Below are 27,010 nucleotides of genomic sequence, written 5' to 3' on the forward strand. Positions count from 1 at the left end.
TATAATGTCTTGCATCTTTCACCACGTAAGTTTTCATGATAACTTCATGATACAAAATTCCCTTTCAAAAAACAAAAATACAACAGCGACAGACAGCACACTGAGCTTACATTCAATAAACCTTTCAAATTTCCCAGGTTTAAAAAATAGCATTGTCTTTCCAAACTCATGTTCTGAATCGTCTACTTCAAGCTTTTCTATAAGCACCTGAAACCAAAACAAAGTATTAAAAAACTTTTAACCATCTGCGAAGCATAGACACCATTTAGTGTGTTGATTCAATCCTAGAAATAACAACGTATGTCATAGACAGGGAGATTAGACACCACTAAACTGGTAACAGTCAACATTTTGGTCTATCAACATAATTGCCGGTAATTGCGCCGATCCAATATTTTTATAAATTGTCTAATTATGTGAACAATTCAACCATGTTTTCTATGAATATATAAAAATCTGGAGGGCAATTCCATGAAAAGTGAAACGACAATATCAGAAGTAGAGTGGAACAAGATTTTACATTTTCTTGCATTATACATTCAATGTTCACGTTGTAATAGTGTAAAATGTCCCAGATTTTACAATTTTCTGCATTTTAAGTTTATTTGTTGTATCCTACTTCCCTGAAACATGGAAAATCGACGTTCCACTGTATTTAAGAGTTTTATATTGACTGACTTAAATGATATACAACTGTCTATACATTGTATGTATGACAATATCTGATATGTATTTGAACGACTTCTTTTTACTGCCATTCTGTTGTCCATGATGTAAAACTGTTACGTTTGTAACATTTCAATTACACTTTAAATAACAAATAAGACAACAGGTTATTTTTACTGCCCAGTTTCCAAAAGTTAAAATTTTATCACTGAATGCATATCAGAATTTTCCCTGTTTGCCTGTTCATCTCACGCAAATATGGTAGCTATTAAGTGAAGGTGAGTTTTCTTGTTTTCTGAGTTACATCAAATGCATTATAATTTTTATGAATGTAACAGACAAAATTAGTGATTTAACTGGCCAAACAACAAAAAACTAACCAAATAGTCACTAATTACTGACCAATTTAATTAAGCCTATCAACAAATTAGCAGAATATGCCAGTGTCATTTGGAGTGACTGATTCTGATAGATTCATTCCGTTCAATCCAAATAACGCTAATAAATTGTGCTCTAATTTTACCATATTAACTTTAACATTTTAACTTATTAACAGTATGCTGCTTTCTGAAAACGACTAACATTTATGGTTGAAATCGTTGAATGAATACAAAACACACCTTCATCAGGTATGGTGCTTAACCCTCCGTTACTCGAGCGGCGTCTACAAGAAGAGAATCTATCAGTAACGATAACTTCTGAAACGAGGTAGCTCTGGTATTCCCCGTCCCGGTACCTTTCTGGTATGAGCAAATGATTATTCAGAACGAGTTACGCCAGTTCAAGTTTGTGCGGTGAGAAGTTATTAGTGATATTGTCTGCACAGAGTGTCTCAAATGCCACGCGAGTACCTCGTGTTACAAAATCATACATACAACATATGTTATAAAACAAGAGTTCTAGAAACAACAAGGCTAATAATGTGTTTTATCCAACTAAAAATGTAATTTTTGTTGTGTATTGCTAGAGTTTTGTATTTTTATTAAATATGTAGGTTTTGTATGTTAGAACACTCAATGCATATTTGTTGCATTTGTGCCCAAAACAAATAATGTGTTTCATCCAATTAAAAATATAACTTTTTGTTGTGTATTGCTAGTTTTTTTATTTTTTATTAAATATGTAGGTTTTGTATTTTTTAATAAATATATTGGTTTCAAATACAATTGTGTTCACGCTTCAGTTCATCTGAACCACAATAATCCTCAAAGAAATATGTTTTCAACACAGGTCATCGCGTGAGTGTGTCAGACGCCATGCATGCATCGGTGTTAGGAACATTGGCGCGAGCAAGGGAGGGTTAAATTTCATTTATACAAATTAGAAATCATTAATAATACATATATCTCTATCTCTATCTGAGGTTCATAATAATGTTACTTCTATTGGAGAAAAGTAATTCTGTTACAGTTACAGCTACTTATTTTAAAATAAACTGGTTACAACTAGAATTCTCCCAAAAGTAACTGTTACTTGTAACTGCATTAAGATAACTAGTTACTTTCAAACACTGTACATTCAAAACTATTTTATTATAAATCCAAGATAAATCAGAATGTGTTACCTTGCAGAATAGCCTCGGGTCCAGCCGAGCTAGTTTTGGAGGAAGGTAATTTTTGTACATGCTGTAGAGATCAGAAAACTGTGCTCTCGACGGATATCCCTGGTGCATTAGCTCCAAGACGCTGGTCATTCCGGAACACTGAAGCTGCGAGAGGATGGACCCGCCCTCAAACTGGTGGTCGACCATCTTCACGTTGGGCTTGATACAGCGGATAAAGTTTGTGCCCTTTGAGGAGAAAAAGCGAGACAGAGCTAGAAGCACATCAAGAAAGATTCTGACAAGGGAACTTCCCAAGATGGTGGAAAATTTCAGAAATAAACATTAAAAGTGGAAAATAAAATATCATACAATAATAACAAAGTACAAGAACATGTTCATTTCACATATGCAGTATTATATTTGTACTTGTTTACAAACATAACTGTAATCAGTGTTTGGACAGTTACTTTTTCAAAGTAATTGTTACAGTTCCTTGGTTCAAAAAGTAACTATCGCTGCTGAAAATTCTGTCTACTGTTTTCAGTAGATTAATAGGTGTTATGAAACATCTACTATGTTCAGATTTTCAAACAGATATAAACAAAAATTCTTAATAAGGTGAGATGAGATGTAATATGTGCAACAACTATCTTAAGTTAAATAAACACTATATACACTAAATATAGTACTGAAGAAATTATTTTCACTTCGTTTCTCTACTGGATTGTTTTTAGTAGATCAATAAGTGTTTTCAAACATCTACCGAGTTTAGATTTTCAAATACATATAATAACAAATTGTTAATCAAAAAGAATGAAAAGTTATATAGAGCCAACATGTTGAGCTAGACACACTACATACAATATTACATGCAGAGGCGTGGTGTGCATGTAACCGGTGTTACCACAGGTAACAGCAAAGTGTAAAGAATTAAAAAGTTGTTTCAAGAAAATGGCAACATTGCTAAATACGTTAACCACAGTGTTGCCGTCGAGAATATATTGCAAAGGATATTTTTTCTGCAGCTGAAAGAAGTGCAGAGGGAGGCCGGTTCAGCTATCCTGAAGAGGTAACAAGAGAAGAGGGTGCCAATGCAAGGGAAGGCAGGTGAAGACTTTGGGACAGTGTGCTACGGGGCCATTCGTATGCCTGTTCAGGGGCCTAGTTACCAGTCAGGCCTACCGGTATATGCCAGTGTTGTCACATTGGATTGGTAGAAAAGAGCTAAGTCCTGCCTAAACTGGGTATACTATTTCTCTGATGCAATTAGAGTTAGACTGCAAAGCCAAGGCTGGATTGAATAGACAAAAATATAGTTCCTTGGTGCGATTCGTGATTTGGACAAACCTTGCTCCAAAAGCCTAAGTTGGCAACAGTAGTACATACAGATGGACTTCCCTTCCACAATTTGACTGTCGCTGAAGGAGCGAAATCCTGTCGTCTGCTCACTGACTGGACAAATATCAAACTGACCCAAGAAATGTGTGGCTCTTCTTCTTTCCCTTTCCACCTCATTTGCAAAGAATCAGAGATGAGGAATTGACAAGGCTCGACCACTGTTCATTGAATTTTCGTGGTAACTGCCTCACGAGTGGTAGTTTTTGCCAGGAGTGTTTGTGTCTAAATCACTGAGCGGATTGCAAAAAAAAAGAACAAAATGAACAAAAATCTAGATCGAAGATGTTTTTTCAGGGGGGGGGGGGTGATAATGCCTAGCAGGCATAATAATAAAGATACTGATGCCCGGTAACACTTTTGAAAAAGTCACGCCACGCCACTGATTACATGTAATACTGAAGAGAATATTTCACTTGTATTTCCTCTACTGTACGAGTACATTAGGCCTACTGAAGGTTTTCAGTGGAAAACCATTGAGTTTCAGTAGATTTCTGAGAACACAGTAGAGTACACTTGGTAACAGTATATTCTGTCTACTGTAAACAGTAGAAACTTTCAGCAGGATCAGTTACTTTCTGTTGGAAATCTTCTTGAAAACAAATTACACACAGTCAATGATCATTAATTGTAATCCAACATCTACGAACACTTACATATGATTTATTTATATCTTTGGCACATAATATATTACTATTATTACAACAAATAAAAACATGATGGAACAAATAAAAGCTTGATGGAACAAACACTGAAGTCTTCAAGTGCAATTTTATGTGACAAATTACAATCAAGCCTAGTTTCCTTGCTTCAGGTAATTCCATGAATTTTCTTTCACCTTAGCATCCAGAGAAGACACAGTTAGAAACACAGTTGCCAAATTTAGATGTTCCCCACGTTACATATTTTTGAAGTTAACAGTTTAAGTGTCATAAAGAAACTGCAAAAGTAACTGTTCGTAATAATGTTACTTCTATTGGAGAAAAATAATTCTGTTACAGTTACACCTACTTCTTTTAAAAGAAACTAGTTACAACTAGAATTCTCCCAAAAGTAACTGTTACTTTTAACTACATTAAGATAACTACTAGTTACTTGCAAACACTGACTGTGATTATTGTTAAATATATCTGTTTATGCAAATATACACTAACAAACACAAAAATATGGTTTATTAGAACAGTCTAATGTGGGAGTTAGGCATGGCAATATTGGCTTGTTTCTTTTAAAGGGAAAACTGTTCTAAGAATTTCATAATTGTTAATTGCTGCAGTGTAACTATGAAAATAAATGGCCAATGCACTTACCGTGCCTTTCAGTTTTTCCATCAATTCTGCTAGTTGAGTTTTAAATTTTGAGCCGACGCTGATGAACGTGAGCTTGCCTTTCTGCTGGGTGGCGTTCTTCGATGCGAAGAGTCCTCGGAGGAACGGATTCTTGCTCTCCTGAACGAGGCCTTCCAGCGAAGCATGTAGGGCATCATTGTTCTTTTCAATGAACTGGGCCTTAAGAAGAAGAAAATTATGGTTAATTTGCCATGCAGATAAATGTTTTGGATGTAATATCTTCAAACTTGCACCATACATAGACAACATATGTGACAAACATAATTTTAAAAAAATATTAAAGGTTACTTACTTGAAATTGAGAGATTTTGCACTTCCGCATTGCACAATTTAATAGGATTTAACCATTAAATTATGCAACGTGAAAGTGTGAAATTTCTAAATTTCACGTAAGTAATTACCGCATTCATCATGAATAATAAAGGTTGTTTTGAGTTGTTCAAAATTAAATATTCTTGTATTTTTGAAAAATAGAAAAATCACCAATTTATAGATATGGGCATCAAACAAGAGTCTAAATCAAGAGCTTTAAAATGGCACCAGTCACAAAACCTGTATCAGACGAGTGTCTATGAAAATAACGAAGCCAAAATTCTGGACATTTGCATGACTTTTTCTTTAACTTTTTCTTTTTTCTTATCTTTTATTTATTCAACCCCTACTTCAGTAAAGTTGGAAATTAGCAATTAAGAAAATAAATATTTATTTAATGAAAAACCCCTACCAAAATGCCAGTTAAGATGAAAACTGTATTTAACAACAGAATTATACGGTGCACGCTTTTAGAAGGAACATGAGTTCGGCCAATACCCAGCCAGTGCTACTGCGCTGTTGCCAAGCTAACTGCTAGCGCAAGGGAAGGGCAGAAAATTCGCGATGTGTCCATTATTTTGTAATCCATGCACAGTATATATGAGTACAGTGAAATAATATAGTGAATATTTCTACACAGTATTATAATATCATATCACTGTAGCATATACGAGAAACCCATACCTGAAAGAAGCTTGAAGGTATTTATTGTAGAGGAACTGCCAGGTCTTCATCACCGCTCTCGTCGCCTTCCTGTGTCTCCGATCAGTGTTTCACTCATTTCCGAGTCACTCTCCTGGAGGTTAATGATTAGATTTTGCACCCTTGGTGCCTGTACTACTGGTGCTAGGTTTCGAGAGTGACATTATTTAAAATAAAAAGAACACACGGAACACACACTATCGCACGAAAGAGCTGTATTTAATCTTTTCACAAACTGTTCTTTGTGGTGCACGAGTGAACGATAAGCGAATAATTTTACACCGGCCTTAGTACGAAAATGCTGAACTCAAACTGACCCAGACTTTCAATGTTCGAGAACGCCCAGAACAATAAAGGGTCATTGTTTATATTGAGACGAATTTAACACCAACAGTTTTCCCTAGACACAACAACTCAGCTGCGTCAACACGGTGGCATCGAAAAAAACAGGCGGAAGGAAACGAAAGGTGATGTTTCCCTTGTTTCTTCAAGGAACGATAACTCCAACTGTAGGCGACGGAAATTCATGGGATTTGGACAGTCAGGTTCAAAATGTCTTTCCCCATCTTATGATGAACCCTAAATTGGCGAGTTTTATGAAAACTTCTTGCGCGCAAGAAAAATACAGAACACGGCTTTTAACTTCCATGCTGCAGTCTCCTAACTGTACAACGTTGCACTCCTGACATTGGCTGATTGCCACGCACACCCTCTGGGTGGCCCCGCCCGATATCGCTTCTAAAAGCGTGCGTCGTATAGACTTGCTTTATCTATTAATAATAATAATAATAATAATAATAATAATAATAATAATAATAATAATAATAATAATATCGTCTTTATTGAGAGGGCATGGTAGACTAGCGAGGGGCTGGTGTGTGAACTCACAGTCAGTATAATCTTATGTGAGGCTTGTGTTGTCATACCTATAAATTTGTGATCGTTCCTTCATCCATCTTATCTTACTACCATTCATCCTCATGTTCACTATTAACCAAAGGGGGCAGAAAAGTGATGTAAAATAAACTAAATCACTCAATCAGTCATTGCGATAGCAAAAATTCTTGACTTTTTATTGATTTTCATGACTGGTAGCAACCGTTTGTATGCTCTATACATTTGAAGATAAGACAGTTTTTATTTCTTGAAATGTTTGCAAAATCAGATTATTTTTAAAGTTTTTTAAAAGTTAACAACAAAGTCTCATTGATCCCCAAAATTAAAAAAATTGTAGTTTCTAAGGGTTGAGCCCTTATCTCGAGCCCTTTGAATCAATACACATCCCAATACCGACATTCTCACCGATTCCGACTGATACCGATGCAAGATGAAATTTTTAAGGAGTATATTGGGGAAGACTAGAAGGGATAGAATAAGGAATGAGGAGATCCGACAGACAGTGGGTGTGGTGAAGTTTCAGGACAGGATAGATCAGGCACAGATGAGGTGGTTCGGACACATGAAGAGGATGGATGCAGATAGACTACCAGGAAGAGCTTACAATACAAGGAGTGGGAGTAAGGCCAAGGGGGAGACCAAGAGAGAGTGTTAGGAGAAGAGGACAAGATTGGAACACCGTGGAAAGAGAGAACTGGTGGAAGACCAGGAAAAATGGAGAGGCTTGACTTCTATGCCGACCCAGGCTCGGGCAGGAAACAGTGAAGGATGATGATGACCGATGCTTGAAAATTATAACAATTGAAAGTTGTTGAAAATATTGATTAATATTAGTGGATTAAAATTTCACTCCAAGTATAAGCATTAATTTACCAGAGTATTGCTTCAAAATATCCAAGTATTACACCAGAATCTAAAAATGCCACACAATAAAGCTTTTTTTCATATAATATTGGTACAAAAGCAATGGAACTGCACATTTTGCATAATTTCCAGGATAATTACTCCATGAAAGGGTCAGATGACATTTCTGCGGGTCCCACAAATTATCAGTAACCCTTATCAGGCATTTTCAACAACATAATTAACATTACTTCGTACTCACAGTCTGATAGCAAACAGCTCCTGCGAAATGCCTGACCAAGAACCCTTCGTCGTCTCTTATCTCCCTGTGGTCCCTCAGACGAGAAGTGCGAGGTAAAGCAAGTCTGAAATGTCCATTGTGTTGGCTGTGAACTTCCGTTGTGAAGTGGGTTGCACTCGGCTTCGGAAGCTTGGACTCTTCATCCAGCAGGCTGAATATTCCCATGTTTCTTGCCTCTATTAAATCTGAAATGTAGCATTAAGTACAGGCATATAAAACATTAAAGAATAAACAAAGATTGCAATTGAAATTAGGAATATACTAACTTCAACTATAAATATATGGTACAGTCAAAATTACACAGAACTTTGCACTAACATTTATTACACATAAAGTGCAAGATTTTAGACAGCACCTCCTTTACAATAAGCATGAACATGATTTCGACATCACAAATCTGAACCCAAGAATGGGTTTATCATCTCTCGTCATCGAAGAGAAACGGGAGACAGATTAAAATGTGTGGGAGGCATAATTCATTGCAGAAGAACTCTGGAAGAAATTCAATAAGGAAAATGGGGATATAGTCTCACTATAGAGTTCTCTTTTTCGCAAATGGGGTAAGCAGCCACCTTTGAAATTTAGTCCCACAGAAGAGATCGAGAATCTTTATAGAGAGGAGGATGATTACGAATTGTCTGACGATATTTCGTTAATATCGTTACGTATCCCTCATTTTCATTTTCGAGTTACGTTTAGCTAGGCAGCCTGGCAGGAAGTATAGGAAAGTGTTAACTTCAGCACCAGCTCAGCGAAAAGCATTCGCCAATATTTGAAAAAGGAAAATTGACGAGAGAGAAAAAGGGGAGGAGTTTTGATTAGGAGGAATGCAAGTTGGATCTGGGTCGAGAGAGAGAGGGAGTTGGTCTTGGGGTTTGAAGAGAACAGGAGAGTGGTTCGGGAGTAAGAAAAGGGGGTTTTGAGTTTTGGAGAGAGGAGAGTGAGTTGGATTTTGAAGGAGATTCAGGCTGGATGCAGAATTTTAGAAACTTGTTTGGAAGTGGAGTGCAGCGAAGCTGAGTGAGAATTTAAGAGGCGAACTTCAGCAAGCGAGTGACAGTTACTTTAGAAACTCTTCGGTCCACGCTTCTAAAGAGAGACAGGTAATATGCTTTTCTAATGCCATCCTTTGCCAATGCAGACTTAAGGTCATAGTAACCCAAATTATGAGAGTTGCCATTTTATAAAGGATTCTGTAAATTTAAGTTTATTCAGGTACCTCCTGCAGTTAGCAGATGCAGCCAAGCGAGAGCTTACGAGCTACCGCTAACCCCCGATTGAAGAATAATTACTTTCATCTAAAGGGCTCCAGGTTCGATCCCCGAACCTTTCGAGGTTCACACGCTTAGTAAAAGTGTGTCACAATACGATATTTAATAATATCTTCTTCATTTAAAATAATAACATTATTTATGTAAAAAAAATGCTTGTTTCACAGTTGTTGAGTGATTGATTGAATTGATTTATTTTACATCACTTTTCTCCAAAATGTTCTAGTTGGTAGGACGTCTGACTGCCACATGGGAGACCCAGGTTCAATTCCTGGGGTGTGTGATAAGTAAAAATCTTTCTGGTCTTTTCCCCACATAACGCAACTTTGGGGCTCACCCAGCCTCAAATCAATGGGTACCTGAGGGAAAAAGCAGCCAGAGTGTGGTGCTGATCACATCACCTCCAAAATGGCAGAGATCGAGAATGTGTGGGGCCCTACCCACACATCCCCCTAAATACGCCTTCATGGCATGGTGCTATATGCAAGAAGAACTTTACCTTACCTAGTTTGAATTATAAATATGTGGTACAGTCAAAAATAAAACCGAACACCATGGTAGAATCGTTGGCACAAGCACGCTATGATGCAAGAAGTCAGTGGCGGCAACTTATATGGGTCCATGGGGCCCGAGCGCACCCAATAATTTGTCATATTACTGTTATTATTACGTATTTGTTATCATGATTTGTGGTGAAGTGCTGCGAGGGATCCTGGGTTTGAATCCTGACCTGGGCATGAGTGTTCTTTGTGAGTATCTCCTGATCAATTTCATCATATCACTCATCATCTTCTTTGCAATTAGTCACAAGTGGCAGAAAAGCGAAGTAAAATAAGCCAAATGAATGACTCAGTAAGTTATATCATACACAGCGGAAGCTGGACTTCCATTTTTTAATGGAACGAATGTGAAAAAAACTTAAAATCTGGAAATGTAATAGTAAGTTTCGCGCAGATAAATTCTAATGTTAAAGTGTAAAAGAAAATTCCAAAAATTGCACTTCATATGTATCACAGGATGAATTAAAACTTACCTATACAATCCTGGTTATCAACAAACTCAATTCTCTTCACCTTGAGCCCCTCCTTCTCGTACAGTGCTTGCTCCTCTTTCAGGATCCTCTCGTTGAAGAACTGCTGGAGCTTCTCGTTGCAGTAGTTGATGCAGAACTGCTCGAAGCTGTTAACTGTGAAGTATTCTGGAAATCGAAAGCATCTGGTCAAAGGTTTATTTCACAATAACTCATAGTCACAGTCGTCATTTATATGACATCATTCAAGATTAATTAACGACAAGGTGGATTTCTTTAAATCAGGTTGATTTAAATCGCGATTTAAATCAGGTGATTTTATTTAAATCACTTTAAATAAATAATTTATAGAATAATGTACATAAGGATTTTGTAGATATAATCAATTTTGGTGAAAGTACATCGATCTTGTAATCATTTAATGGTATTTATTAGGCTCTACTGTACGTGTGTGTGAATTTGCCCACTAATAAATGTATGAACGTTGAGAAAATATTTCAAATAAAGTAGGCCAATCAGAAATGAGGTATACAGTCCCATGTGAATTAATTGAAATATGACAATAACTACACACGTTATGTATTTTTTTGTACTTATACCCTAATTCAGAAACAATAAATTACATATTCGTAATATTTCTTAATAGCTAATATGTTCTTCTTTCTGTTATATAATTTGTATTACACGATTTGTCATAGATTCATCACCATGAAACCATAGTCAAGTTTGAGACTCTATCATGCATAAAAATATCTTGTTCCGATTAATTCGCACGGGACTGTAGAAGCAAAAAAGTCTCAGTAAACATGGGTCTGCAAACGAGCCGTTTTAGAGATAATGGCAAATGTGTGATTACAAGCTGCCACTGATTTAATTGTTTGTAAACATCGTCCTAGTTGGTAAAAATGCTAATAATGTGTGCGAATGTGTGGTTACAAGCCGTCATTGATTGCATTTTGTAAACACCAAGTGCTTTACTCCTTACGCATTCAATAAAAGCAATGAGATCTCCTCATTTTTCATACTGTATTATACGTATTTTACCAACTAGGATGTCATTTACAAACACTGAAGTAAGTGACGGCTTGTACTCACACATTCACATACATGATTAGCATTTTAGCAACTAGGACGACGTTTACAAACAATGAAGTCAGTGGCAGCTTGTAATCACACATTCGTGGTTATCTCGAAAATGACTCATTTGCAGACCCATATTTACAGAGACATTTTTGCTTCTATTATCGTGTACTTTCACCTGTGTCAGTTTGTGCTATTACTTTTGAGACACCCTGTATACAGAGTGAGTCACCTAAAATTACCACCAGAAATATTTCATGAACAATAAAAAATATTGAACAACTACTTTTGAATATATAAAGGTATGAGAAGAACTCATGAAATTAGTGGACATAATACGTCCGACTACAGAGCAACCACAAACAAAAGAACCTTCAGTGAAAAGTCTCCGTGCACATCCCTCTTCTTCCGTTCAACTCGGGCCATAAGGAAGAATGCTCCACTCTGCCCCTCCCCTCCATGCGGGAGTACGGTGCACAGGGGTCACGGGTCTGTGCAGCTTTTTTGCTTGTGGTTCCACTATACATAAGGAAGTAAGATTTTCAACACAAACTTACGTTGTTGTTTTTTAAATAGAAATCCTGTATTATTTTAGTGCAATTGAAAGTAGGGGAAAAATCATTAAGAATGGCGTTTGTTACATTGTAATACATCAAGTAGTTCTCAAGTAATTGTAACGTATATATTGATATATATCGACTCTACATCGATATATCGCACAGCCCTACTTCTGAGATGTTTGTTTCAAGAGTCAACTCTTCAGTCTGTGCTATTGCATACTCTTATAGATATATCATATTTGGGTCTTATATAGTAATGTGTGGACTTAAATATTTAGAATTGTTTTTACTTAGAGCAGTTTCCTTCCATGTGAGGATTTTAGGTTAACAGTGATTAGGGTCTGTAATGCGGGACAACCTCGTGCATGGATATATCTGTGAGTCATTCCACTACGAATGTGGTATGCTCAATCATAGCATGTTCAAGGGTGGAATGGGTGTGAGCATGTGAAATTGGCTCCATACAGGACTCCAATCTCCACTGCTTTCCGGGTTTCAAGACCAGAATTTTGGGAGCTCCCACTGCGAATCGAACCTGGGACTGTTTGCACCAAAGATGGCAAGCCTGTGTATAAATACGAGGTTTGTTCAAAAAGTATCTGACTTTGTCATAAACAAATGTAGTTAGGGAGTCGTGGTTTGATGCACGTATGTAGGTGATCCTAATGCACATTTTTTTTTTCGAGCCTGCAGTAGTCAGTCGCCGGCAGACCGTGAATGAATGAGGAGGTGTAAGTGAGCGGCGTCGGAATTTCGTTTTTGACAAAATGACTGAAAAACTTGAACAACGCTACTGCATTAAATTTTGTGTCAAGCTTGGAGAATCCAAAGTGGAAACATCCACTTCGGGGACGAAGCAATGAGCACCACACAGATAAAGGAGTGGTACAACCGCTTCAAAGATGGCCACACGTCAGTGAAGAGTGAAGCACGTTCTGGTAGGCCCTCAACATCCAGAAATGAGATCGTCATTGACCAAGTGAGGACTCTGGTGATGCAGGATCGTCGAATCACGATCAGAGAACTTTCAGACGAGGTGGGCATCAGCATTGGATCCGTTCATTCCATTTTGACTAATGATTTGGTCCTCACGAGAATCTCAGTGAAGTCCATGCCGAAGCTGCTTACGATCGAGCAGAAGAAACTCCGCTTGGAGATACAGACTTTCCTGGCCAAACACAGCACACCTGTGCTTCGTCAGGCTCCCTACTCTTTCGACATGGCTCCATGTGATTTCTGGCTTTTCCCCAAGCTGAAAATGCCTCTGAAAGGAACCAGATTTCAGTCCAGAGAAGACATCATGCAAAATGCGACTGACCAGCTGTGCCCAATCCCAAAAGAGGTATTCCAGTGCTGCTTCCAACAGTGGGAGAACCATTGGGAGAAGCGTGTGGCAGCCCAAGGGGACTACTTTGAAGGAGATTAATGTTAAGATTGTGGTATCTGAATACACACATTTTTCATTAATTAAGGTCGGATAGTTTTTGAACAAACCTCGTATATCAAAGAGACTTTATGGACACATAAAAACTTACTTAATAAATCAAGATATTAATACACAGTGTATATTCAAGTGCACTTACCGAATCCAGCTATATCCAACACACCAATATAATGACTAGATGCTTTGAAGGGGATGCATTGGTTTATCCTATGAACAATGTAGTCAAATAGTTTGTTGTACATAGCTTTTGCTAAGGCATCTCTGGCGTTGTTGGCTTCATACACTTTAAGAGGTACCCTAAAAAAAGAGAAAGCGGACGTTAGAATGTATACAAGTGTTATGCATTTCGAAAGTCAATGTATTAAGGGAAATTTTCCTTCTTGCAGAAAAGTTGGGATCAAATTTTAAGGAAAAAGAGAAATTTGATGAGAAATACTCAAACTTTTTTAAAAAATTGAAGATCTAATAAATATTAGTACACAGGTGCCAGACTCATATGTATATTTTTTTGTTGTCATTTTTTATTTTCACTCCTTTATAGAGTATGTAAAGTTTATGTTATGTTGCTTTTCTACATCTTTGATAACAACGATGAGTATGAATGATGAACTTATGAAATGGGTGATGAAATGAAACACAAATTCATGTCTGATCAAGCCCAATAGTGAAGAGGCTGGCTATAGTATGAAGGTAATTATTTGTTTAAAATATTTCGTAACTACAAACATGGTTGGTTGATTGATTTATTTTACTTTGATGATCTGCCACTTTTGGCTAATCACAAAGACGAGGATGACTAGTGAGAAGATGAAAGAAGAAAATATAGTTGTTTAGCATTTGTTTTGTAATCGAGGATTATTTATTTCTGCTGAACTTGCAGGAAGGCAAGGATTAGATGGGGATCATACAGCTTTGAATGACAGGACCAAAGAAGATTTATGCACGCTACTACTTATCATAATATGCATAAAATGTTTATCAGGAACTTTACTTTTCATGAAGTGGATCTAACATCCTTTCTTGTTATTCAATAAATATTCAATTCTTTATCTTCTTGGCATTACTTTCCTTAATAGTTTTTCTTGTATGTACATATTGCTTGCGTTCTAGAATTATTTCTCTTGTAGTCTACGGTTATTACAAGCATAAAAACAAAGTTTTTCGTTGTGACGTTTCAGGAGAACACACGCTCCCTTCATCAGACATTTATTTTTAATTTGACTAAAGATACAGTTATAACAATGCTTAAGATTTTTTTTAAATAAAAAAGAGAATCCGTTATACAATGGATGTTGTCAATGTTAAATTCTTGTAATATAGCAACATAACTGTGAAAAAACAAGCAGTCTGTTTTATCTTTATTTCAGATAAAAATTTTGATCACATTATTTTTATTAAAAAAATGTCCTGAAACGTCACAATGAAAACTGTGTTTTTGTGCTTGTAATAACCGTAGACTACAAGAGAAATAATTAATTTCCTTGCCAAGGCAGTTGTTTTTATGTATATTTTGGCGATCTTAACTGCACATAAGCTAGATAATGAATATGTGCTGTTGTATCTATTCTTATACTATCATTTTACCTATTCATGTAATAACAACAATATAATATTAATAAATTTGCATGTTATGAATATACCTATAAATTATATTAATATAATAATTGAAGCATTTATTATTATTATCATTTCTTACAAACTTGGTTTAGATGCCCCAATTTTTTATATATATAGACATGTGACTTAACCATGGTTAAGCTCTAACTAATAACTATAAGAAGAAAAAATAATCTCTTTCTTTACAGTGAACTCACATGATCACAGTGCCTTTCAACCCGCCTCGACTGGTCTGCATCACTTTAGACACCAAAGCCTGTCGAAGCTCTTCTCTGTCCACACCCATCAGCCCAGCAGTTATCGCAAGGGACTTCTCCGAGCTGTTGCACACCTGGCAACCACCTGCAAAAGTAAAGGAAAAAATTGATTGATTGATTGATTTTGTTTAGTTTACTTCACACTTCTACCATTATTGGCTAATCGCAAAGGTGAGGATGAGTGACATGATGAAATTGATGAAGAGACATTCACAAGGAACACCCACGGCAAGGTTCGGATTCAAACGCAGGATTCATAACGTTAGCTGCCGGGATACCAAGTGAGAGCATTTTAGGTCAGATGTTTTCCACATTCGCGGCAGTCTCGGCTGAGAAACTGAATTCTCAAACAAGTCTCATTCTTTCTGTAATCACTGTTAATGCAAGTAACGTAGAACTACTGGTATAACTATATCTTACAGCTTTCGGCTAAATCATTATTTAGTTGGTAAGTTTTATAGAGGTATATCATTCCATTTCTTTCCTGACATTAATTACTATTATATTACTAGTAGCCCTAATAATATTACAAATAAAGCATCCACTATCTATAGGAATTATACTAATTATACAAACTGAAAATATACGAGAATAGTATATTCCATGTTCTTGCCACATACTGGGTGGCCACTCTAGGAACATGATAAAATTCAAGTATAATTCCCGGTTTTCAAGGCAAACTTCCCAAAAATTCAAGGGTACATGCAAATGCTTTCTCCATTTCAACCTTATGTATTATCACCTCTCACCACCTACACACACACACACAAATATATTAACAACGTAAAGGCTCTATGCGATTCTTAAATTCATTTTTTTAATTCAAGATGAGGAGTTTACATTTGCTATTTCACATATGAAGACTCGAAGTAAGTCTACAAACGCAAGTCATAAATGTCACGGGATACGAAAAATGGTTAATCGTATGGGAATTCCAAACTCAAATTTACCTAGTGGACTTCAAGATATCTTGCAATAATGTTCTGTCTGTCAGACAGATTGTTCTGCAAAGGGCACTAACAGTCTAAATTGGTTGAGAGAATTGTTTTATTTTCCACGCAGATTTCTTTTCTTTTCCTTCCTCGATAAAAAATAGAAGATAAACGGTGCAAAACTTGTTTAAATTCAATGGGATTTGGATTTTAAAAAGTTGCAATTTTTCACGTGTATGGAGAAAAATTCACGCAGAATTCCTGGAGAAAATAATTCATTTAGAATTCCTGGAATTCAAGGAATTCCATGTGAGTAGCCACCCTGATATAATCACAGGTTTCCTGGTGAAGGTACATTGTAGAGTGATTCAGATTTTATGTGAAGGTCCAGTCATGATTAGTTTATGTGACACACTGTGAGTGTGAGAGAGAGAGAGAGAGTAAGTGTGTGTGAGTGTGTGAGAGAGAGAGAGTAAATATGTGTGTGAGTGAGAGAGAGTGAGTGTGAGAGAGTGTGTGTGTGTGTGTGTGTGAGAGAGAGAGAGTAAATATGTGTGTGAGTGAGAGAGAGAGAGAGATAGTGAGAGAGAGTGAGTGTGAGAGAGAGTGTGTGTGAGAGAGAGAGTGAGTGTGAGAGTGTGTGTGTGTGAGAGAGAGGGTGTGTGTGTCAGAGTGTGAGAGAGAGAGAGAGAGAGATAGAGATAGTTAGAGTGTGAGAGGTTGTGAAAGAGAGGGAGGGAGGGAGGGAGGTATTTTTAGTATGTTGAACAATCTGCATGCTATATTTTCTTATGACAGCTTATTCTATACATATAAACTTACCTTTTGAATCATCAGGATCGTCTTCAAAAGACACATTCCCAAGATGCAACACAGAAGCAACAAGGGTGTAAATTGCCAGCCGCTCTGTGTCGTTCAGTCCAAGGCGAGCCAATGCCTGAAAACGTAACATCTTATAAACATTCTGATTCTACTTAAAAGTACACTACACTACTCATTGCAAGAATTTCCCATCTACTTGTGGATTAAATCAAAGCCTGTAAATATTAAATGAGTTTGTCTTCGAGAAACAACCACAATAAGGTGAAACTCTCATATTTTCCTCGATTATCTCCATAAGAAAATTGTTGGAATCATGGACATCTGGAAGGGGGCAAGGGCGCCTCTATGGAAAATGAATGTCAACGTAAAATTATGTCTCGCATATAATGTCATTTCAGTCACACGATAATTTTAGATCAAGGAGTGTTTTTCGATGGGGGAGAATACTAGTATGAGGAGAAATATGCCTTGTTTACCAGAAAAAAAATATTCCTTGCCCTCCCCCCTCACTGGGAAAAATCCTGCAGACGTCCATAGTGGCAATTCATACCCAAATATACATTATGGCCATTTCATTATTATTAGGGATGGATATGAAAGTTTGAACAATATCGATAAAGTGCCTATACAAATTTTACCAATACAGATAAATGATATTCAACCGATCTGATATAAAGTTCCAAAAGGTACATTGCCTCCTTTAAAAAAAGCATGCTACCAGATGAACCAAACTTTTTCAATGCAAAGAATCTGCATATTTAGACACTTACTTTTAAAAAAGGTACCGAATGGAGAGTATATGGTTATGTTATATCTAGGGAGCAGAAGTTGATGAAATGTAATGTTTTTTTCTGACATCTCGGACACGATGCCCATTAAATATACACAAGATTATACTTTGTCTAGAACCCAAAAAAGGTAATTTTAAAGTGCATTTTTTTGCATTCTTTGCCAATTTTCAGGTTTTAGGTCATTTTCCCCGATTTTTGGCATTTTTCACAATATTCGGTGTATTGTTTCATCATATTTTGTCACTTCTTTCGTTTTGGTAATATTCTTGAGTCTATTCCCTATATCTTGCAGGATTGCAATTTACCAGCAAAAGAAATGCTGAACTGGTGACAGTCTTTGTTGTGTCGGGTGAAACCACCAGGTGTTCGTCTGGGGCAAACTCAAATTTAAGATCAGATAAGGAGATTGCATTTTGTTTAATTTCCTTTCCATTTTAATTTTTAACCAGAAACTAACACATTTAATGGTCATTTTTTGCATTTTTTACGTCATTTTTCTCATTTTTTAGGACATTCTATAGGTCATATACCTATATTTTTTAGGTCATCAACATCCGCTCCCTAGTTATATCAATAACAATTACAACAAAGTGGCACACAATTGCACTAAATTGTAAAATATTTATAGACATATTGGATCGGTAAAATTATCGGTAATTTTACCAATTAACTGATATGCCTATATCAGCTGTTACTGATAGAGTACCGATTAATGTCCCATCTTCTAATTTTTATTGTATTTATATATATTTTATTTAACTTAGAAGTAAGAACAGGCAAAATGAACAAAAACAGTTCTTGAAAATTTAGTTTTTAAGGCATAGCTAAGATCTCTCTAAAGAAGCAAGAGTTAAGATATTAGTGTTCAAATTTCATCTTCTACACTAATGAAGTGCTAGAAGAAGATGTAGATGGGAACAACAAAGTATTGTATGGATTAGTGAGATAAAGGAGAAGAGAAAGAGGAGACAGCTGTAAGCTAAGGGATGAAAGGGGAAATGTTGTAGAAGAGGACGAAGAAATAAGGAGAATATGGAGAAATTATTTCGAGAAATTGCTGAATGTGAAAAAAGGAAATGAACATGAAGAAGTGAAGGTAAAAATGAATCTCACATGGAAAGAAGAGGAGGAAGCACTGAAGAGAATGAAGAGAGGTAGAGCACCTGGAGTAGATGAAGTGCCAGTGGAAATGATACTAGGAGATGGAGTGATTGGTGTGCAGTGGTTGTACCATAAGCGCCCTAATTGGATGGAAATCAATTCTAGGGAGGCAAACATTGAGGTAAAAAAGAAGCAAGCCTAGCAGAATCTAAGAGTAGCAGAATGAAAGGATGCTCAAGATGGAATTAGTTTTCACGTCTTTCTTGCATTACTTCTACTACAGAGGAATAACATTTATGTAACACTCGGCAAAGGTGTATGAGAAAATATTAGAAAGAATAAGGGAAGTAACAGAGCTGAACATGCGAGAGGAACAGTATGGATTTAGAAATGGCAGATCAACAGTAGATCTGATATTCACCATAAGGCAATTCAGGAAAGGCACTATGAGTATGGAAATGATTTGATCATGGCATTCCTAGATATAGAAAAGAGCATGGACAGAACAAAGATTTGGAAGGTTCTAAGAGAGAAAGGAGTCGAGGAAGAGATAGTGTGTAGAGTGCAGAGCACATACAAGGTCAACCAGATCTGTGTGAAGGCACCAGTGGGAAGAATGGAGTGGTTCAGTATAAGTAATGGACTAAAACAGGGAAGTGCTCTTTCCCCACTGCTCTTCATAATTACAAAGGATGCAATTAACGAAGAGGTGGGGGAGATGATAGGAAGAGATGAAAGCCTTGTTATTTGCTGATGACTTAGTAATATGGGGGAACAGGGAAGAAGAAGTACAGAGACAGCTTGATAGTTGGAATGAGGAAATCAGAAGAGCAGGAATGAAATTCAGTACATAAAAGAGTGAGGTGCTAATAACAACAAGAAACAGAGCCAGAAATGAACCAAGAATAAAGATGGGCACAGAAGACTTTAGGGTAGTGGAGAGCTTCAAATATCTAGGAAGCATAATTGAGAGAAGTGGAAGAATAGATGAGGAGGTAAACAGAAGAGGACAAATGGGTGGTGGACTATATCAAAGCATTCGAAGATTAATATGGAACGGGGATGTACCTATGAAATGCAAGGAGGTAATATACAACACATACTATGTGCCGATAATTATGTATGGAGCAGAGACTTGGACAATGACAGAGAGGGAGAGACAAAAGAAAGATGAAGGCAGTGGAGATATTGGGGAAGACTAGAAAGGATAGAATAAGGAATGAGGAGATCCAACAGACAGTGGGTTTGGTGAAGCTTCAGGACAGGATAGATCAGGCACAGATGAGATGGTTCGGAGACATGAAGAGGATGGATGCAGAAAGACTAGCAGTAAGAGCTTACCATGCACAAGGAGTGGGAATAAGGCCAAGGGAGAGATCAAGATGTTGGTGGAAAGAGCAGATAACAGAGAGTGTTAGGAGAACAAACAAGATTGGAACACCGTGGAAAGAGAGGAGTGGTGGATTGATTGATTGATTTGGTGTTTTAAGTCCACTTTATGCACAGAAAGGCTAATTAGGACTGGCCTACAGTTTAAAGTGGGATCCGACCACTGTGCCTCCACCAGGTATCGAACCCGGGACCCCTTGATTACAAGGAAACGATGCTACCAGAGAGGAGTGATGGAAGACCAGGAAAAATGGAGAGGCTTGACTTCTATGCCAAACCAGGCAGAGGCAGAAAATTGCGAAGAATGATGATGATGACACTAATGAAAAGTTCAACGATTTTTTTATTTAATATTTTTTTTTATAAAAAAAACATGCTTAAAATTGCTTGTATGTTTTTTGGCACCATACATGTATGATACATATATGTTTTTTATAGAATGACTTTTTCTCGCGGTGGCTCAGTCAGTAACGCGTCTCACTACCATGCTAAAGGTCCTGCGTTTGATCCCCGGCCGGTTCAAATCCGGGAGCTTTTCTAAGGATGGAAGCGGCCCCGGCGCCCACCCAGCGTCGAATAACATGGGTACCTGGGTAAACCCTGGGGGGTAAAGGCGGTCAGGGGCGTAATGCTGATCACATCACCCCCACTCACGACCGGATCAAGAAAGTGTGGGGCGTTACACCCACACCCCCTATACGCCTTCATGGCGTGGTGCTATGCACAGGGGAGCACTTTACCTTTTTAGTAAACAGACCTGTAAAATATTTGAACTGTTTGATTAATTCAAATAAAAAAATAAATGATTTGTAAATATACATTTTTTGGTTTCTGATACTGTATATATGAACCTTCTATGGAAATGTTTGTTGAGTGTGTTAATGAAACTATAATACATAATTTCAGTAACTTTTCTTCCAGTAAAATAAAACATTCTGGATGTACTCTGTAATTGTAACTTTAAAGATTTTTTTAAAGTCTTTGGAGCTGAATTTTGGTATTCTTTTAATGATACTTTTCAAAATATCAGCTGCCATGTTTATTTACAGCTTAATGATAATGACGTTATTTACTGTTTAACATGATTAGTATTTTGTATATTATTCTACACAAAATGTTTGCCATTTTTGCCTATAAAAATTATTGAATTTTAAATCAAGATAAATTTAAGTGTGTTCACAGTTTACATATAACATTTCCTTTCATATGACCTTCACCCCCTCAGTACATATATTTTGTTTCCTTTCTTTTCTCTTCTTAGAGCCTAATAAACACTATTAAATGAATATGAGATTAATGTATTTTCACTAAAAGTGATTCTGATATCTATAAAATCCTTATGTACGTTATTCTATAAATTATTTATTTAACTTTTAGGAGCCCGATCGTCTCGATCGAGACACTTTGTCAAGGTCGTAGTTTTTATGTTGTAACTTTGCTATTTTTGGCTAGAATTTTGATTTTCTTTTTTCATATTGTTGTTAACACATGTATTTAACAGAAATGATTGTTGCACGTTTTTTCTTCTCATGAAAATGGCGGGAAAAGGTGAATTCTTTTTTTGCATCTTTTTTCAAGGGAAAAAATTTGCCGACAAAGGAAGGCAGGCTTTGTTGTTCTAAAGCAATGCATTTCCCTCACCCCTGGAAACTGCATTGGAAGGAAGTTTGTATATCGGTACGCAAGGTAATTTCTATGTGACCTTTTCATTTCCTCTTTTCGAGGGGGTGGGAGAACCCCATTTTTTTAAAAAAATGATTTTGGGGGAATTTCCCCTTCCCCCTCCATATATATGCCGAATGTGCATAAATTTTATATCGTCTGAATCTGTGATTCATTCCGCGTACAACGGTATATTCATTCATCTCACTAGGGCAATTAGCCTCTGAGCTACAGTCATTTCAAGGTACCGCTGCATTTTGAAGCTTGAATCAGTGGCATGCTGACCATTCCTTTTGGGGGTTCAACTCACGTTACATTGGTCATACGATAATAATGCAAATATTTTTGTGTTCCTTACATGTCAGCGATAATTTCCATGTGCATGTCAACACTGTCATGTACTTTTTCCTTGGGGGAGGGGGGAAATCCCCATTTTTTCCCGAAATTTTGGAATTTTGATTGTTCTCCCCCTCCCACCCACCACATATATATGCCGAATTTGGATAAATTTTATATAGTTTGAATCTCTGGTTCATTCCATGTACAACGGTATATCACTCATCTCTCTAGGACCTACATGATCTACACTCATTTAATTGAAACTCTGTATTTTGCTCAAAATCCGCTCGGGCATCAAGGGGGTTACATGTGAAAATGGCCTTGGGCTCCAAAAGGTTAAAGTGATTTTAATCTTGATTTAAATCAAGCAACCTTGCACGCAAGTGTTAGAAAGCATGAAAGCATGCCAGCAACTCACATTGTCCATGTTAGAGAAGTCTTCCACATCGTCCAAGAGAGGATCCCTCAAGCTGCCTTTCGTTTGATGAGATTTGCTTTTCTGATTGTTGTTCAGTTTCTTCTCTGTTGCGTTGGAAGTGAAGTATTGTGTGCAGCCACCATTCAAATACTGGAAAAATTCATTCACAAAAACATGTTAATTGCAAGAAAAGGTTAATGATATATTTGCACTAGACACACAATGTAAGAAACATAATAACGAGTATGCATATTTAATCAGGCTGATAATTAGTTCATTCAACTCACCAAATTACAGTTATGTAGGTTACCTATGTATTTTTGATTTCCAATTGTTTACAACCATAAAGAGATGGATGAACCAACTGACGTAATTGATGATGCATCGAACTAGTATTTTCTAGACCCTCAACTTCAAAGGAGTTGCAGTGGTATCTGACTGCCACACAGGTGACCCAGGTTTTGATTTCCAGGTTGGATGATCTAAGGTCGAATTCTTTTCCAGCCTTGTCCTGCATAGAGCACCTCTGGGTGTAAAGGTAGCCAGTGCATGGTGCTGATCACATCACCTCCGAGATCAAGAATGTGTGGGGTTCTAACCCCCCGATATCCCCTAAATGTGCCTTCATGACATGGTGCTAAATGCACAAGGAACTTTACCTAACCTTACCTAACAATTTCAAACATTTTTATACCTTGGAATTTGTTACTTTCTGAGATATTAACAGGTCACTATTAATGAACTGTTGTTTTAATTCCAGAATTAAATATCTACAACTGGATTTCATGAATACCCAACAATGAACATCCAATGAATATCCAGAAATGGACATCCAATGGATATCCATAGATATGATCTGGACACGGTGCTGTATGGGAAGGAGTGTAAAACAGAATTTATGATTTGAAATTTGCCAATTTAATGGCATTTACTTTGTTGTGATTTGTCTTTGGACAAAAAGCATTGTCTGCTTACATTGTATATGGAATGAAATACCCCAATTATACATGTAAAGGCATTCTACATACAACATTGGTATCATCTATCTACAAATATAGATAAAACAATCATGCAAAAATACAGGGTGTCCAAAAAAGAACTCCAGGGTTTTGAATTTTATTTCATTCTGAATCATACGCATGTGTAACATATTTTACGGAAGTGCAATCCTGAAAGTTTCATTGCCCTTAGTGTACATCAATGTGTGCACCATTTACAGCCCTACAGACATCAAACCAATACCCCACTTCAGTCCACACTCAGGTAAATATTTCTATAGAATTTCTATGTTGTGGTTATTCTTTAGTGGAGGTGGTGAAGGTTGCAAGGCTTCTATGAACATCTTAGCCTGTACAGCTATGTAACGTAGCTGCTATCTGGCAGGGAATGTGTGATATAAAACTTGCTTGTTGTTGCTTCACAATTATGCTCAAAACACCACTGTATGTTGCAATATGCTGCAACAATAACAATTTACTTGTGTTTGAAACCCTGGGGCTATTTGTCAAAAATGAAGAGAAGATTATACCTAGGTATAACTTACATGGAAGTCATCTGGTTTTGACAGATACAGTTGTTGCCTCAGTTTGTCTGGAGTCCCAGCAAACAAATGATAGAAGACATGGTAGTTCCTCTCCTCCGGTCCCTGGGTGCAAATCCTCGACTTCTCCAGGAGGTAATGTGAAATGTAGCCACCAACAACCTGGCACCGGTTGTCGAAATGAACCTCAATAAACTTCCCAAAACGACTGCTGTTGTTGTTACGCGTAGTCTTCGCATTTCCAAATGCTTCTAGAACAGGGTTGGCTGTAAGATAATAAAGTCATGTCACATTACAAAATAGATGCCTATACATTTTAAAATATAAAGCAATGCCGTATTCTTCATGTTACGTTCACTATCAGTAAACCAACTTTTCTCATTTCTTTTATTACATATACGAGGTGTGGCTAGAAAAAAACCAGATTGATGTTGCTGTTGACAAACGGCAAGCGCATCAAGGTCAAGCGAAGCAGTGCATGAGCGTATAATGTGATATCCTGCCTATCGACTGTGATTTCCCAGGTTGCGCGGCACTCAGTTCCGCTGTAGCTTGTCGACGAAGTGAACCGTACATCTGTGATCCGTCGGAAAAATGTTAAGTGTGAAAGTGGAACAGCGTATCAATGTGAAGTTTCTTATGAAACTCGGAAAATCCGCCACAGAAACTTATGGTATATTGAAGGAAGTATACGGAGATGAGTGTTTATCACGCACGCAAGTGTTTGAGTGGTTTCAAAGGTTTAAAGAGAGACGAGAAGTGATTGCGGACGACTCACATCCTGGACAGCCTTGCACATCGAAAACAGAATCAAACATTTCAAATGTCGGTGAATTGATTCGAAAAGATCGTCGCTTGAGTATTCGAGCTATTGCAAAACAACCAACATTATTACATTAAGGTGCTGACAACCCTTCGTGAGCGAGTAAGAAGACGACGACCTGATTTGTGGAAAAGCAAGTCATGGATTCTTCATCAGGACAATGCTCCCCTGTCCATACGGCATTGTCAGTCAAGGCTTTTTTGGCCAAGCATGGGATCCCAGTGTTAGAATATCCACCCTATTCGCCGGGTATCACTCCGTGCGACACTTTTTTATTCCCAAAGGTCACATCAGCACTGTAAAAAAACATATTTACGACCATAGAACCTGTGAAAACAAAAGCGACGGAAGTCATGAACATGGTTTCAGAAAATGATTTCCAGCACTGCTTCCAGAAATGGAAGATTCATATGGAGTGGTGTATCGATAGTTCAGGGGAGTACTTTGAAGGGGATAATGTTCATATTGTATAAAATTACCAATAAAAGATTTTGTAGCAACAGTCCGGTTTTTTTCTAGCCACACCTCGTAGATTTAATATATGAAAAATTGCTCATTATATATTATGCGAAGTATTAAAACAAGCTTTTAAACCCAAATTTAAGTAAAACATTTACAGAACAAAGACTAGTTTATGTACACCACTGATTGTTCTCCATAACATCCTTCTGATGACCAGGTTTCCACCCTGACTGTATGCGGGGAGAGCGAGGGAGCTGAAGCAAGTGGCTATTAACAACATGCAGCCTGCATGGTTCGTTCCACCGCTACAAACAGCTTTGGTGGGGGAACACTGCTTGTTCCTTTCTATTTCCATGACATGCTTGACAGAGGCAGTGTTGCTACATGAAGGGAAATCCAGATTCAATCATCAGTGAAAAGGTAAATTTTTTGTTGATAGATTCCTATGCTAACTTATTTGACCTAATAGACAGTCATAATGATTTTTCGATTGATTGATTTCGTCTCTAAGTCCACTTTATGCACAGTAAGGCTAATCAGGACTGGACCTACAGTTTAAAGTGGGATCCGAACCACTATGTGCCTCTACCAGGTATCAAACCCAGGTCCCCTTGATTACAAGGCGATGACGTTACCACTGCACCATTGAGGAAGGCTCTAAACAGTCATAAGTAGATACATTTCAGCAATGACAACATTTACCCAAATGTAAAACCTGTTTTTCCATAATGCATTGATTATTAAAATGCTTTAATCTCAAACTAAGATTTAGCACATTCAAGGTCTTGGCATTTTAGCAACGTGTTTCTTTACTAGCAGAAGGTAAAATCAGCTGTGATTTACATATGAAGTTTTCGCGTATCCCCTGAACCCCATGTTACATGAAAAATTGTCATTTTTCAACACATTTCCATGTATTCTAAATCTGAAAAGGCACTTATATCATATTCTTGAGACTGTCAGCTAACTACTTTGGAAAATGTATGTGCTTCAGGCAGGCACGTAGCCAGGGGATGGGCACTGGGGACCGAAGCCCCTTCAAAATCCTATAAATGTTTTGTTGGAAATAGTATATAGTGGTAAATAATTTAACTTCCTTAGCAGGATTAAACATCTCGCATAATAAATTGCAATATACTGGGAAATTCATCTTCAGGGCTTCTACCCCCAACTTTTTCGACTTTAATACCACATAACCAACATTATCCGCTATCTTTTTTTAATTTTACCAACTCACCAGAGGTTCAATGTAATTCCAATGAGAACTTTTAGCAAGTGGCAAAATAGACATACCATCCAGAATCTTCTGTTCTATTGGTCCGGCAGCTGAGCCCCAGAGATCACAGAGGTAGCGAAGGATGTATTTGGTGGATTCAGTTTTCCCTGCTCCAGACTCCCCGGATACTATGATGGACTGTGACTGCTTCACCACTTTCATGTCCCGGAATGCCTTGTCAGCTGAAATAA

General features: G+C 37.2%; 1 protein-coding gene across 5 annotated transcripts in view; it reads right to left on the reverse strand.

The window, feature by feature from the left end:
• Positions 1 to 27,010, reverse strand: part of jar (Myosin heavy chain 95F jaguar) — a 165,096-nt gene that overhangs the window by 68,613 nt on the left and 69,473 nt on the right. For all 5 annotated transcript variants that reach the window (XR_014442899.1, XM_083134578.1, XM_083134577.1 and 2 more), the window contains exons 5-14: positions 26,837 to 27,001; positions 24,262 to 24,524; positions 22,719 to 22,868; positions 17,019 to 17,133; positions 15,205 to 15,349; positions 13,530 to 13,687; positions 10,310 to 10,474; positions 7,967 to 8,190; positions 4,912 to 5,109; positions 2,231 to 2,455 (exon numbers count right to left, since the gene is read on the reverse strand). Coding sequence is in view for 4 of the 5 variants with exons in the window: in XM_083134578.1 (XP_082990704.1) it covers positions 2,231 to 2,455; positions 4,912 to 5,109; positions 7,967 to 8,190; positions 10,310 to 10,474; positions 13,530 to 13,687; positions 15,205 to 15,349; positions 17,019 to 17,133; positions 22,719 to 22,868; positions 24,262 to 24,524; positions 26,837 to 27,001 (1,808 nt within the window). In the remaining variant the exon portion in view is untranslated. The remainder of the gene's footprint in view (positions 1 to 2,230; positions 2,456 to 4,911; positions 5,110 to 7,966; positions 8,191 to 10,309; positions 10,475 to 13,529; positions 13,688 to 15,204; positions 15,350 to 17,018; positions 17,134 to 22,718; positions 22,869 to 24,261; positions 24,525 to 26,836; positions 27,002 to 27,010) is intronic.

Source organism: Lepisma saccharinum, chromosome 13 (assembly GCF_977018435.1).
Source record: "Lepisma saccharinum chromosome 13, izLepSacc3.1, whole genome shotgun sequence".
In the NCBI taxonomy this organism is placed as follows: domain Eukaryota; kingdom Metazoa; phylum Arthropoda; class Insecta; order Zygentoma; family Lepismatidae; genus Lepisma; species Lepisma saccharinum.